The 15,506-nt window shown below is 39.8% G+C and overlaps 3 protein-coding genes across 3 annotated transcripts; 1 reads left to right on the forward strand and 2 right to left on the reverse strand.

Moving 5' to 3' along the window:
* Positions 1-450: 450 nt before the first annotated feature.
* On the forward strand, positions 451-4,848 carry fastkd3 (FAST kinase domains 3). Its single transcript, XM_020619759.1, is given in 8 exon segments — positions 451-556; positions 1,351-2,712; positions 2,715-2,807; positions 2,898-2,986; positions 3,753-3,927; positions 4,006-4,075; positions 4,195-4,309; positions 4,724-4,848. Coding segments are annotated over 7 exon segments (1,965 nt in total). The 5' UTR covers positions 451-556; positions 1,351-1,388; the 3' UTR covers positions 4,823-4,848.
* A 103-nt stretch (positions 4,849-4,951) lies between these two features.
* On the reverse strand, positions 4,952-8,090 carry chmp5b (charged multivesicular body protein 5b). Its single transcript, XM_020619762.1, has 8 exons — positions 7,916-8,090; positions 6,772-6,876; positions 6,345-6,391; positions 6,137-6,230; positions 5,966-6,037; positions 5,643-5,751; positions 5,381-5,496; positions 4,952-5,288 (listed from the first exon to the last, which is right to left on the reverse strand). The coding sequence occupies exons 1-8, from the start codon at positions 7,982-7,984 to the stop codon at positions 5,238-5,240; spliced, it is 663 nt and encodes a 220-aa protein (XP_020475418.1). The 5' UTR covers positions 7,985-8,090; the 3' UTR covers positions 4,952-5,237.
* A 1,426-nt stretch (positions 8,091-9,516) lies between these two features.
* Positions 9,517-14,582, reverse strand: LOC109971485 (delta-type opioid receptor-like). The gene is given in 5 exon segments (XM_020619760.1): positions 9,517-11,129; positions 11,493-11,771; positions 11,774-11,832; positions 13,742-13,994; positions 14,342-14,582. Coding segments are annotated over 4 exon segments (1,113 nt in total). The 5' UTR covers positions 13,987-13,994; positions 14,342-14,582; the 3' UTR covers positions 9,517-10,599.
* Positions 14,583-15,506: the final 924 nt, after the last annotated feature.

Raw genomic sequence — 15,506 nt, forward strand, 5'->3', positions numbered from 1 at the left:
AAAATCTTGACTTGACTTGACAATTCTTCCACGTTGTTCTTGTATGGGTTTGTCGCCCTCTAGTGTCTGAAAGGAAGTTTCAAAGTGCATGGTGCTACTTTCACAGGTTGTCGAAAATGTGGAAATTACATGTTAGGTCCATAAAACGTCAGGAGACTTAAAATGACTTTGTAAGGCAATATAGTGGGCGTCTAAAAAGGTTTATATTGCTCATTAATAGTTCGCATTATTGTATCGTAACGTAAACGTTGTGGGAGCAGTTTTGGCTATAGTAGAAATAGCCTAGGTGTTGCGCATGCAAAGTGAAAAAGATGCAGTCAACTCTATGGAAGCGTTTCTGATATATGGTCAATTTTACTGTTAATTTTTTTAACCAGAAATCTAATTAAACACTGGGTTGATTCGCCACACTTCAGAAAATTCTGAAATTACTACTCTTACCCGGTGCTGTGAACACGTCACGACCCTTGCGGAAGGGAACCACGTTAGAACTGTCTTCTGTGTCGGCGGGTCTGTGAATGGATGTCATGAACTGTGATGCTGTCTCAAGGTTGAGGTATGAATTTAGCAGATGTCACCTGGCCTTTGGTTGTCTCTTTATCACTCTGAAGTGTCAGGCTTAAGAAACAGTAATAACCAGAAGCGTGATACTGCTAGGTTACCCAAGAAGTTAGCAGCTAGGAAGCTAACGCTACCTAACAGCAGTCCCAAAGGTTGGGGAGTTAACAACAGCCGTGGAAGAAGTACTCTGATCCTTTATTTTCATAAAAGTAGCGATACTACAAGAGTCCTGCATTCAAAATGTTTTAAGTTAAAGTAGGCTAATAGCATCAACATGTTTTTATAAAGTGCTAAAAGTACTCATTATGCAGAATGGCACCTTTCGCATGAATGTACACCATATTATTGGATCATAATTATCTATGTATTACTGTGTACATCACGTTTAATGTTACGGATGGAGTACTTTACATACTGCTGAGTAGCTTGTGAATTTGCCACCAAGGTTAAAAAAAAATGTCTGTGCAGATTCTCAGTCATCCAGGTCATAGTAAACTGAAAAAACATAGAAAAAACATTGTTGGCCTTCAAAGGACTGAAACACCACCGAGGGGGATAAATATCTCCGGCTCAACACCACTCAGTCAGAATTGATGAAGCCTCTTGGATGAGAGGTGAAACATCTTCGACCTAGAAGGTTCAAAAAAGTTTTATGATTACACTGCATTTTGTTTTATTAATCTGATTGTGGAGTAAAAAAGTACAATATTGGTAAATGTATTGAAGTTGAAATATGAAGTAGAAGAAAATGAAAATACTCAAGTATTCATTCTTGTCTTTTCATTGCAGAGGAATCAGCTGAACCGGAGGAGTCCTGGAGAAGGACCATGGCTCTGAAGCTGATCCAAAGACTTGTGCTGTTCAGAGAGTTCAGGATTCAACGTTACCCTCCTGTTGGATCCGTCTGCTCCTTGACCTCACTCCTGAGTACCAGCGGTGCAAGTCGGACCTTATGTATACCCTGCAAGACCACAAGACAGGGCTGCAGGAAGCTGCATTCACATTTTGGGCTTAGGAGCCTGGCCACCACCCTCAGAGAGCCTTTGTTTGTCACCTGCAGCTCTGTAGGACTCCATAGAGATTCAGTTCTTCAGTTCCGTCTGACCCAGCTGCACCGACCTACAGCTGCTGAGGAGCAAGCTTTCCAGCAGCATTTGGGGAACTGCTCATCATCTCGGCATGTCTTCAGACTTCTGCACTCAGTGAAGATCATGTCTGACACCATGGCTGCAGCAGCACTTCACCGTGTAGCCGACTTGGAGCAGGAGGGAAACCATCTGAAGGACCCCACAGTGCTGGAGACGGATACCATCAGATCTCTGTGCTTTCAGCTGGAGCAGGACTCTGAGCGGCTGACAGAAGCTGGGTTGGTATCAGCCCTCCTGGCCTGCACACGCCTCTTTCTGGATCCCTGGAGCCCACTGATGGTGAGACTGGTATCTGAGAGCCAGAAGAGGCTGGACAGGGGGCAGATGAGTGTAGGCCAGCTGTGTACTTTAGGCAGGGCAATGCTGGCCATGGAGGGCCCTGACTGTGTGATGCTGGAGCAAGTGATGGAGGAAATCCAGAAGCAAGGGCCTGCCCAGTGGAGCCTAGCAGACCTCATTGCTGTTTATAGACTTTTGCAAGATGGTGTGTGTAAAGATGGAAAATACGGGGACCTGCTGAATGCCATGCATACCCACGCTGTGACAGTCACCTCCCGTATGAGTCCTGCTGCTGTCAGCTTGCTGCTAAGTGCTCTTGTGGCCTTGAATCAGACTCAGGCCATGCCTCTGGTGATCAGTCTGTGTAAGCAGGCTGTGCGCCATGTACCCCACTTCTCTGATGAGGAGCTCACTCTTGTGCTCGGCGCGCTAATGCACTTTGGTCATAGCGATCATTATTTTGTGGAGGCAATGGAGAGATACGTGCCCACAATGGCCTTCACCTTCCATTCAGAGACTGTTACAAAAGTGATGCAGTTCTACGGGCGGAGGAACATTCTCTCCCCGTCTGTGTTTGATGCCGTCGCTGAGAGCTTTGTGTACCGAGCTGATGACTACAGTACCGGACAGGTGGCCAGGCAGATCACGGCCTTTGGGAAGTTGGGCTACCTCCCACCTAATGCCGGGGAAGTGTTCAGGAAAGTTGAAACCATCCTGCACACACGCTGAAGCTTCTTCACTCATGCACTCTAGTGGAGCGGTTCCCAGTTAATTTTGTCTCCAAAGTCTTCAGCCGCTACTTCCTCCAGCAACTGCAAGGTAAAACATCCTGTCCAGCACCTGCAGGTTGTATGAGTGTTTCATTCTGATGCTGACTCTTTTGCATGTTTTGTTTTTACCTCTGTGTAGCACAGGAAAGCACAGGAATAGACCGGATCGTTCTGGCACAGCTGACTCAGCTCTACATGACTATGAAGTTAGAGTGTCCTTTCTATGAGGTAAAGCATTTAAAAACAGGTCAAGGTTTGGATGTGCTAAAGATGAGGCCAGCCCAAACATGGCTCTGTCACATGCTTGGGCTGGTTGGACAACTACCATTATCTGTGATAAAACCCACATTTTCCTACCTTAGAATCATTTTAGACAGAAACAAACTTGTTGGGTTCATCTGAGGCTTTTATTTGTAGATAGTGGTGTAACAATATTTGTAATTTCATGATGATGCAATCAAAACATTTCTCAGTACATTCACAGACAGTACATTCAGCACCAATGACAATTCATGCAGATATTTTTTTAAATATAACAAACATTGTAACATGGACTTTTTATCATGGCAATTTCATACTGAATGTTTTTGATATTGCTACATCCCTATTTGTAGATAATTCGATTTTTTTCCTCTAGTTGCAGTCATTGGATTATTTCTTGAAGAATCCTTTATGGATTCATGGTGTATCTCAGTCTGATGTGATGGCCTTACATAATTTATATGGTTTTATATTATTTATATAAGAATGATGGGCTTTTAACAGTAAGTTTTCAATGCCACCAAATTCCAGAATACCTAAATTGGAAACATCTTGTCTGTGTGGCCTTCCAAAAAAAAAAAAAAAATTGTTTTAAATGGGTTCAAGGGAATGTCAAAATTGGAAACATCAGTAATATCATGCTTTGTTGTTCATCATTGAAAACTTCATGGCCAGAGTGATTCATGACTGTATTCATGTGTGTCTGTCTACTCACATATTTTGTTTCCCTCAGGGTCCCAGGCTCCTCCCACAGTATCATGTGAAATCTTTCCTCACATCTGGACGCTCTCTGGAGACAGCCGTGGACGTACATCTGTACAACTCTGTCAAAACTGGACTGACTGATTTGTTCGGGGCTCGTTCGTACTTTGGATCCAAGGTCCTGACACCATACAGCTACACACTAGGTAACAGACACACAATTGCGTATCTCCCAGATGTTTCTGATAGTTTACTTATACAGGGGTACTTTTTTGTTTTTGTAGATGTGGAGCTAAAGCTTGACGAAGATGGATACGTGCTGCCTGCCAGTCACATTGATGATGTATACAAGAGGTAAATGGTATAGTATGAGGTTGTTTGATTTTTGATGTATAAATGTAACATTCAAAGTTCATCATTGAAAACTTGATGGCCAGAGTGATTTAAACACATTGTACGGGGCTCCTTTGCAGGATAGCTCTTTGTATTGACGGGGAAAAGAGGTTCACTACAAATGTAAGGCAGCTACTTGGAAATGAGAGCATCAAGCAGCGACATCTGAGACTTCTGGGATATGAAGTTGTTCAGGTGAGACCCTAAACTCTACTTTTAATCTTTAGAGCAAGAGTCTCTGAACATTTTTCTTCAGAGAGCTAATTTGACAGAATGAAATCATCTGAGCTATTCATGTCTTATATTACTAGTTACATTTATTCACATAAGATCAAAAGCCATACTGTCTGACTAGGCTAATTGTTTTGTGCAACCAGTTGTGAAATATCAATATTCAGTACTCACACTCACGTAGAAGAAAGAAAAAGAGTACTCAAGTAAAAGAAAGTTTAACTTGGGCATTTTTCATCTGCCCATGTTTGATCTGTATTTTCTGTATTGCTATGTGACACATATAATAATCCAGAACACAAAATGTGTTTTCTGTTAATCTGTCCTATCTTTGGTTTTTATGAAATAGCTGAATAAGATTTGCTTTTTTTCCTCTAGATTCCTTACTATGAATTTGAAAAACTGCCAGACAAGACCAGTGTGGTGGATTATCTGCACCATAAGATCTTCCCTCACAGTTACAGATTGAGCTGGTGATAATAAAAGAAAACTTTTAATTTAAATGTTATTTTTGCTTAGTCATTGCCAGATTGCGTTTAACTTATTGATGACACACCTCCACATTTTTAACTTGACAATAAAGTGACTTTTGCAAACCTAGTCAAATTATTGTTTGAAAAATATAATTTATTTTGTTCCTGGCAACAGAGCACTACAGAAACTGTACAGAGTTAAGAGAATCCCAATTCCACCAATCACCTCAGATACATACTAAACTAACTGATAGAATGACCAGCTTTTAATTAAGAAACCTGATTTTGCATAAAAGTTTCCCACCAGTTGATGGACAGAAGATTCTTTGGCTTTCAGTGCTGTCTTTAGGCAGGGAGTCAGTTGGATAAATACAAAATTGATAAATGTAAAACAAGCACTCAGTGTTCTGATTGCTCCTTTATGTAGCAGGAATCTGAGGAAGGCCAAACTCATCCACCAGAACACCATCCTGAAACAAAAAAGGAGAACACCCATTAATGAACCTGTGTGGACTATGATGTGTCAAACTGATGTGGAAATGCATATAAAACTGTCAAGTACCCTGTTAGTTGTCTTGTTGCCAGGCATGCCTTCTGGGATGGAAGGAGCTGATGAAGCCTCATCCAGGTAGGAGCTGTCATCATCCATCAGGAGCTCATCTCCTAAAGCATTCAGCTCTGTGGAGGCACCATCAGTTAAACATTACAGGAAACTATATCTAACACAATAAGATTGTGAGAAATTGGGGTGCCCGCTAGGCAGTGAGTAATACAGGTTATACTCGGTACATCATAGAAAAATCATGGCATTGTGTCTTCCTGACCTGCTTCCAGGTCATCGTCATCAACTTCAGGCACGCCATAGCTTCTGCTCATTGCCTCCTGGATTTCATTGGCATCCTCCATCATGTCCTCCAGCTGATCTTGTATACCCTGCATGGTAAAGAAAGCACAGAATTGTTCATATTTCATCCATCCACTCTTTAAGAAGTTAGTTAAGACTGCTATTGTACTGAAAGCTGTACAAAAAGTAACATGATTAAAAGATAAACTATATGTAGTTCCAACCAGCTTTGCAACTGATCACTATGGCTTCCTCATTGGTAAAAATTAAGTTATATTTTAGTAAACAATCAAAAACAAATACCTCAATCTTATCAATGTTCACATTCTTGTATGCTTTCTTCATGTCTTTGAGGCCGACCTTCATGGCATCAACCTAAAGGGAAAAACAGATATTAGTACCAAACTACATTGTCTTCAATTACTGTCTTTACAGAAAAAAAAATCATGTGGTACACGATTTAATGTATCTTACTGTGGTTTTAGTGTCTTGAAGTGTCTGAATTGTGTAGTTTGCTTGTTCCATGTTAAACGACTGCTGCATGAGATTATCTCTCTGGCCCTCATACCTGGAGGAGATGAGATAAAGTTAGGCTTTTAGTAGTTGAAAGAGGGAATATCACTGACTTTAGTGATAAATGCTTTGAACAATATACTTAATTCATAGTAAAAAAAATACTTACATTCTTTTCTGCTTCAGAACTCTCATAGCTTTTTGCTTCACCATGTTCTAGTAGATAAAAATATTTAACAAGACAAATTGATAACTGGCAATAAACATAAGCTGGGCATAGGTAGAACTGGGTAGGAAACTTCAACAGAGTTTTGGTACCAACCCAAATGTGTCTGTGCCACCATGTATCAAAAAACTGCACTGAACATTTGCTTATAGTTCCAGAAATAAATCACAGTTTCACCTTAGACCATTTTATTCAAACCAGGTTGTTGTAATGAATCTTTTATTTAGAAAGCATTTACAAAGGTTTGGCTTCGTATCCAAAATTACAAAAAGATTTAGTAAAACCCATCCCTAAAAAAAAGAGAAGACGACCAGCATTCTCAGGAATAAAATGCCATATTTCACAACAACCACTTAACAAGAAATGTCACCTTTGAAGGCCCATCTCTCATCTTCTTCATCTGATCCTTGTATTTTACGAGTTCAGCATCTAGTCTGGCAATCTTCTTGTCAACGGACTCCGCCCGGGAATCGACCTTAAGGAAGAAAGCAGAGAACAGGGCTTGACTTGATTGTCTACAGAAATGTTTTACAATAAATACAGTCAAGTCTAAATAGGCTAACTGATGAACTGCATAGAGGCCCTTTCCACTCAATATATTTTACGGCGTTGTGCTGTGTTGCTTGGTCAGAAATGTATGTGTAGAGTGTCACACAACAGAGAACGTTTCTGTGAGCTCATTTAAAACTTCAAAATGTGCATAATTTGTGACATCACAAATATATTAGACGCTAATCCCGGTCTAATAATCATCTTAAAGAAATGTGGTATGCAAGTGTATAATGTCCAGCACACATGCAGTGGGAATGGGCATCACTGTGAATAGCAGACCTCTTGTTTTGAGCTGTTAAACTTTGAAAATGAACAATATTTACATATTCAAAGATACAGACGTTTTTAGATAGATGGAGAAAAGATGATGTGCTTTTATGAGTTTATAATGGGTTAAATAGAGTTTTGTGAAAAACACAAGACAGTTTGTTATTTATGCTGGGTAACATTTGTTAACTTCATGTATGACTGGAGGGGGCCATACAACATTTATCACGTTTCCTCCAGTCAGCCAAAGGTAGCTCTGCCCAGACAGCCAACCTGTATAACTGGTTGACGTCAGCCTTTTCTCTGATAGAATAATGTCGTTTCTGTTGTACACCAGTGACATGGCTCAAATTCCTGCTTTTAATCACGCAACGGTGATCCATTTCCTGAACAGACAAACCAATTTTCTTGCTTTTACGTCTTGTTTACAGACTGGGCTTCATCATTGTATTCTGTCAGGTGAAAACGCCTACTTGGATAATGATGTCTGTCACTAAGACAGTAACAAATAACTAATCTCTAAGCCACTAAGTTAGTTCTCTTTACGAAAAAATGCCAGTTAACTATGGCAAAACCCGTCCTTGTTGTTGCTCATAAAGTTGACTAACAGTTAGCTAACTCCACCAACCACCTAGCTAACGCATCTTTGTTTACTTTGAGACAGCGTTCAAAAGTTATTTTAGGATTATACGTACATTTCCTATGCAGTCTGTAAGGTTCGGCGGTGGACCCTTAGGCTTTCCGCTTCCAAATATACGGTTCATTTGGGCAAAATCAAGGCTTTAATGTACCACAAAGATACGTTATATCACCGTCCCCTCAAGGAAAAACCCGGAAAACCTTTGAGATGACGTGAGATGAGTCAGATGATCATTATCCACCTAGCCACGCCCCCGGCCCTGGGACTTCCTTGTTAATGAGGAAGTCTTCTTGTGAGGCATTTTTAGCTGTTTATTTGCTTCATGTTCAAATATGTGTTATGTATTTCATTTTCCATATTTCTATCGCTGTGCGTGTGTAAATGCTCATTACCTTGAAAGGAAATACAATGGGCCTTTTAGATTGGTAAATTAAAAACAGACTAGCAATGCATTTCTAAACAGCTTTCCTGCCAGTATTTGATAACCTCTATTTGCTTGATACTAATTAATTGATATGAAAATTTGGATAATTTCTTGTTTATAAGCATGAATATAGATAGATATAAAAAGGCTTCTACACATACAACCACACATCATTCCAGGATTAATTTTATTAGCACGTTGTCCTAGTTAGTCCTGTCATTTCCTGTCCTCTGGAGGGGGCTGCTGGCATACAGTAAATGCTAAAATTAAGAGTTTTTGCATAAGGCTACATACAGTAACTCTCACTGAAACACACCTTCCTGTAGAAACAGGCCTACATGGAAACTAAAACAGTTCTCTCATTAATCAAACTGTGATTCACTTTTCTTCTAATTGGCAACAAGATGAGCTTTCCATTGTGAGAAGAAAATCAAGGCAGATTTGTTGAATGACTTTAATATGAAGCACTTCACAGACAGGATGTTTTGACTTGCTCAGTGGAAAGCAGACAAAGCCAATATACAACTGCAAATTTAAACAATAAGCACAATAAGAATAGAGACTTTTTTAAAAAGGATGTCTTGGTCACAGTCACAGTGAAGTTTCTTATAGGAAATGTCTCTTATGTTTTGTCAAGTAACAGAATTTCTGTGCTATATATGCTTAACTAAGATTTTACAGAAATTATTTTATTAGTAAACTAAATATTAGTGGACTTTGTTCTCTACTGAGATAGATGGGTTTATACCATAATTCTATAATATTATACATTTTTATAATACAGAGTCTATTATTTGCAGTACATTCAAATCTGCAGCACAGTCTGACAAGCTGCCTATATTGCATTATACTACCATAGCAATGATTATTGACATGCTACAAATACAGTATATTTCAATGTCTGTGCAAATACGTTATTTTTGTCACACACACACATATATATATGTATATGAAATAAAGTATTATATATATACACTATTGTACTGTACATTTAACAGAATATGCTGTATTTAATTATGTGCACAAAGCTTTTCACATTTTTCTCTAATAGCATATTTTTCTACAATAACAGTAAGAGTAGTTGAACAGGACTATGTAAAGCCATACACAGCACATAAATTACAATATATATTATAACTTAACTTATCACTCTGGACACAACTCCAGAGTCAAAGCTGATAGAGAGCCCTCTGTCCAAATTTAAATGCACATGCACATTCAAGTCCAGGGCTTTTCTTTTAAATAAACCTGCTTAGGTGCAACTGAGTGTTTTTTTCTTAAATGAGTCAGGATCAGCACAATCCAAACCCTTTAAGAGGTGAAAAGGATTTTGACACGTATCTGCTGTCAGAGATTCAAGCAGCTGTCACAGGCATGTTCTATAAAAACATTTTATACATGAAGTACTGTTCCTAAATCATTTCCTGTTGCTACAAAGATGACATACCCTGGACTATTAAAGGCACGTTTGGCAATAGAAAAATACAGGACGAAATGACTCTCAGCCAAAGTGAAGGGGAAGAAGTAAAAGGAGAGAGACATAAAGAAAATTCAATTAAATAAATCAAAATTATAAAAACACTGATGCGTAAAGTATGTAAATATATTCTAATGACTTCTTATGAAGTGTTGTTTGGGACACTTTCAAGTAACTAAACTAAAAATGATTATTTAATAGCAATTCATTATCTTCCTGATCTTTTTTGTCTATTAAACTTTTAAAAAGTTTTTACTTTTAAAAAAAGGGCTTCTATAAACTCTAACATCCCAAGGTGACATCTTTAAATGTCTTGTTTTGTCTGACAAACAATCCAACACCCAAAAATAACCTAAATGGTTATTTGATTTTCAAAGCAGCTGCAGATTCACTTTGTTAATTAACTTATTAATGAACTGACTAATCATTTGCGGCTCTGTAATTAGTATCATTAATGAGCAGCACTTTCTTGCAAATATTTAGGAATGATTTTAAAAAGCTGTTGAAGACGACCTTATGGTCTTTCCTGTTCAAACAAAACAATCTCCCTGTTTGCATGCACCTGCAAATTTAAATAATAAATGGCAACAGTCAGCAGAGGGGATGAGGATGAAGCTGTTGTCATACAGTTATGTGATATATATACAGTTATAACTTTCACTTAATTTCTGAAATGAAATCACATTATTGGCACAAGATAAGTCCTGTAATAATGAAAATGTATCAACAATAAAAGGGTCTGAACTACAGTCTACATTACTGACGTGACATGGGTTAGGCCCAAGTCATGCGAGTCTTCTTTCCCGATGTGGGAAATTGACGACAGTTCCACTGCTAGTCATGTCGGCCTACTAGTCTCATCTGGGTTCTCCAGGGGAACAGCGGCCTCCTGGATAGTGCTGGGGCCCTTTTTGCTCCCTGACACCTTCTCCCCCTTCAGTTTGGCTGAGAGACAGAAGTCTTTGAAGCAGCGTTTGAAGTTCTCATCCAAAAAGGCATAGAGCACAGGGTTGAGGCTGCTGTTGGTGTAGCCCAGAGCCACACAGAAGAAATACGCGGCCATGATGGCAGTAGTCTCGGGCACACTCACAAGCGCCTTAACCAAGATGAAGATGTGAATAGGAGTCCAGCAGACCACGAACACAGCCACCACAACCACTACAAGTCTGGTGATCCGGCGCAAGTTACGATCCTTCTCCCGTGAGCCAGACAACATGCGCACACTCTTCAGTCTCAGGACCATCAGGGAGTAGCACACAGTGATGATGAGCACAGGCACAACAAAGGCAAAGACAAACACACAAATCTTCATCAGTGTGTCCCAGTATACATACGGCTCTGGGAACTGTAAGGCACACTCGGTTATGTCTGCAGGAAGGATGGAGAAGGAGAGAGAAAATGGGAATTAAGTGATGAAGTGCTCTTAGTGCCTTTTCATAAATAAAATTCTACTCTGTGTCTTTCTAGTGTCAATTTAATAAGTGGTTACTGAACAGCTAATCTGAATTCCTAAGGGAAAATTCTCATTCTCAGCTCTGCCTTTTCCTCACGTCATCTATATTCAGGGAAGGTGACGCAGGGTGTGTAGCTAATGGGAAACGCTGCACTGAGAGATGGACTATTGTCTCCCTAAAATATAATCCATACCAGCTGCTTTAAGTGATTCTTTTATTCTTAGAAAATTAAGAAAACTTTCAACTTTACTGAGGGATGGTGGAAGAACTTCCTCACCACTGTTTGTCTGGGTGCCACCTAGAACAAAGGCAGGTATCCCTGCAGCCGAGGACAGGATCCAGATGCACACGTTAATCATCTTGGCTTTGACGGGAGTGCGGAAGTCCAGGGCTTTCACTGGGTGGCACACAGCCACATAGCGATCTACACTCATCATGGTGAGTGTGAAGATACTGGTGAACATGTTGTAGTAGTCGATGGAGATCACTGTCTTGCACAACATGGCCCCAAACGGCCCGGTTCCCATCCGGTAGTTGACACTCTGGAAAGGCAAAAGGCATCAGCAAGTGCTAGGTTGAAAATGTAAATGTTGGTGGCTGTCTTCATCTTTGTGTACCTGTTAAACATGCAGAATGCAAAGTTATCCTGAATGGTGAGAAGAGAGAGAGGTGACCAGAGCTGGGTGACCCATCAACACTGGGCTGTTTTCACTTAAAATTCAAATTTTCACCCCCTCCTTTCAGTGATGAAATCCTTAACAGCTTCACATTATTGCATTTAGTTAAAATCTTTCAAACAATAGTTTGACATTCCGGGAAATACATTAACTTACCTTTTTGTTAAGAATTAAGCTGAGATGACTAGATTGATACCACTAGCCTAGCTTAGCATAAAGTCTAGGAGTCAGAGCTGGCCAGAGGCATAAGCGAACTAAGTGTCTGCTTAGGGCCCCTGTGGCCACCAGAGGGCCCCAGAGAGCACTTGAAATGTCCTACTTGAAATGCCTTATGGTTAACAACATGCTGGGCTGACAGTGATATGATGTAAGAACAGCTATAGATAATAAAATTTAGAATTGGTGTAGATTTACAGTACATGTGCCAGTGATCAAGAACTGACAATAGTTACTAGCATTTGCAGCACAGAGTTGGTGGAGGGCCCCCAAATCAAATTTTGCTCAGGGCACTATCAAGACTTGGGCTGGCCCTGCTGGAAACAGGGGGAAACTGCTAGGCTTTGAGGTAACAAGTGTCACTAGAGCTCATTAACTAACACAATATTCTGTATCATGTTTATTTAAACTGCCCGAAAATTGAAGTGTAAAGTCGTGGCTTTTGGCAAACCAGCTGCTGGCTGTAGCTTTGTACTTTATGGACAGACATCTCACTCCAACAAAGCAAATGAAGTGTTTCCCTTAATGTCAGAGTATTTCTTTAAACATAATCACTTGTGGTTCAATATCTAAAATATGGTTTGTTCTGACCTTTTTGTATGAGTGTAATTTCACATATTTCTTTACAGTTAATTAACATAAACCTCTTCTTCCTTCAGTTCCCTCAACTGAGCAACTAAACAGTAAAACATAAATCGAAGTGATAAAATTAGGTGATAAAATTCTCCCAACAGGCAACTCAGTAAATCAGATCTGAAGTAATTGTTGTCTATGGACCAAAGCACGCTGGATGAAAATGCTCCATTTCCTATTACTTCTATGGAGATTTGTTGTTCTCACACACCATAAATAAGACTCAATGAGGAGTAAGCTGGCTACAGGGTTGATAAAGCTCTACTCGTTTCAACTGTAGTTAATATCACGACAGGCCATTGTATAGAGCTGACTGATCAAACATATTTGCTACGTTTTGGAGGTCTTGGGTGTTACCAGATTCATGAAACGAGCTGCTTTGAAGGTTTCAACCATTTCTCAGCCACTGATAGGAGGCAGAAGCAATGCTACATTGACAATATTTATCATAATCTTAACCCTTTTCTTAGTAAAAACCCAAGTTTTGACTCTATAATCTACAGTATATAGTGTTGTTCCTGCCATTTACATACATTTTGCAAGACAATTCTTTCCTTAAACTGACTGGATGTATGGATTTCAGTGCAACATGCCCCATTTCTGTGAAGGACTTGACTCTACAGCACCTGAGGAGATATGGACCAGATGGCACTGTAACCGTCCAGGGGTTGGTGCCAGTGGCATCTCCTTAAGTAATAACATTTAGAGAGGTTGAGGAGAAATGAATTCTTCTGCCTGGACTTCTGTTGATACTTTTAACATCTAAAAATTTGCCTTTTATCATGTGCCAAAACATTTGAGTTAATTGTCTCATCTTCTCCGAGGGTCCAGAACATGTCCCCTCAACAAAGAAATTGCCACTTCATTTGTTATTGTATAACAGGCCAGATATTTTGCTACATAAACTCACAAGGTACTTCTTAGTAGGAGGAGCCCACTGTATGTATACATTTCTTAGGAGTTATGGAAAGCAAAATGTTCACTTAAAACACGACCTTACCTAATAATGACATACATGACGAGGCAGTTGCCCAACAAGCCAACGACAAACACCACTGAGTAGACTGCAGTGATGATGGGGATGATGGGAGACATGCTCTCCGGCTCCCAGCTGCCATCACTGGTCACATTGCGGGTGTCTGAGAATCCGGACACCCAGGACGAAGAATTCAATGGACAGTCTTGCAGCAGTGTGGACAGGCACACGTTGTCTCCCTTGAAAATTTCAACCGGAGTGCCTTCCATTGTGACACCTGTTTGATAGGTTGAGAAAGGCTTTAAAATAAGACTTTAAAGTGGATACATCATTTAAAGATGTAGCGCGTAATAATAAGGTGGTTAAACACGGTGACATCAGGTTCCACTAAGCAACGAAAGCGCATGTAATGTAACACTTAATTCAGGATTCAAATGCAAAATATATACGTAAATTTCATTATGTTAATAAAAAACACGAGACCTTTACAAACTTTACTTTGGTTCTGGAACTAGTTGTAGATCATACAAAATAGTCGGAAATAAACAGAGCAGCTCCGGTCGTTCGGTAAAAAAAGCGCAATATCAATTCATCACTGTAATGTGAAATTCGCAGGTTACTCACCTTAATCAACCCGAATTATCGGACGCACCCTGTCAGATATAATTAACAAAATGTGTTCTCTCAGTAGTAATTCACCCCGTCTCGTTTAGTTGCCTTAGTGAAGGTTTGAGCTCATCAAAGTTTGTGGATGGTACTGCGCGTCTGGAGAGGAGCAGCAGCGGCTTTGCGGATACTAGTGCACACTCACTGATGGAGAGGCGGCGCGCAATCAGGCTAGACCCATACGCACACACACGCACACAGACAGCAGTAAGTCTTCACCCAGAATATAAGATGACAGAGCGATGACAATAACCTAGAGACAGATTCCCTCATACTGTATGACACAGTGCAGTAAAAGCTATTAAGCATCACTGAACAAGTCATCCCTCATTTTTGTCCTGGGAATGTTTAAAGGGGAAAACCCACGTTTTGGATGAGATTTATGTTACATTGTTATTAAACTGTCCTGTGATGATGTACGCTTCCTCTCCAAAATCTACAGTCAGACGAATGTGAGTGTAATAAACACATTTTCTGCATTTTCTTTTTCTGCATGGTACAAGATGGAGAAGATGAAAATGCAAGATTGGGGAAAGTCTGGGAACTGCTGGGGAGATTAATCTGCTGATTTTCAGTGACACAGCAATGTGAATATGAACGTGTGTGTGAATTATTCTCGGCATGTCATAGGTCAGTGAAGTAGCCAGTCTACTAGAGCAGCTAAGGGAAATAAAAAGACCTCATATGTGGAGACCTCAAGCCTCTTGGGAAGCAATGAATCTGTGAGATTTTGTCAGTAACTATACTGAATATAAGGAGATAAAACAATGAAAAATCAAAAGTCATTTTTGCAGACGTAAGTACTTAAACAGTTTGGCTGCTGACTCATTTCTGCTTCTATTACATTTCTTTATAGTCAGATGCTTGTCAGTGCAGCAGCCAGCTCAACACTTAGAGCTCAAGTTATTCTATTTAAACTAATGGAAATGTTTCTTATCCAGCCATACTAATCGTTAATTTTGTGATTTTCTTTAATTTAAACTAAGAGAAGCTACAATGTTGAACAAAACGGTTAAGTTTATTAATGTATTTATTGTTTTTAATGGTGAGTTTTAAATGAGTGGAGGCCAAACTCAGCCAGTGTAAACATGGACCAACTTTAATGATTTTTAAACGTGCTGAA

The sequence above is a fragment of the Monopterus albus genome, unplaced genomic scaffold, assembly GCF_001952655.1.
Source record: "Monopterus albus unplaced genomic scaffold, M_albus_1.0 scaffold226.1, whole genome shotgun sequence".
In the NCBI taxonomy this organism is placed as follows: Eukaryota; Metazoa; Chordata; class Actinopteri; order Synbranchiformes; family Synbranchidae; genus Monopterus; species Monopterus albus.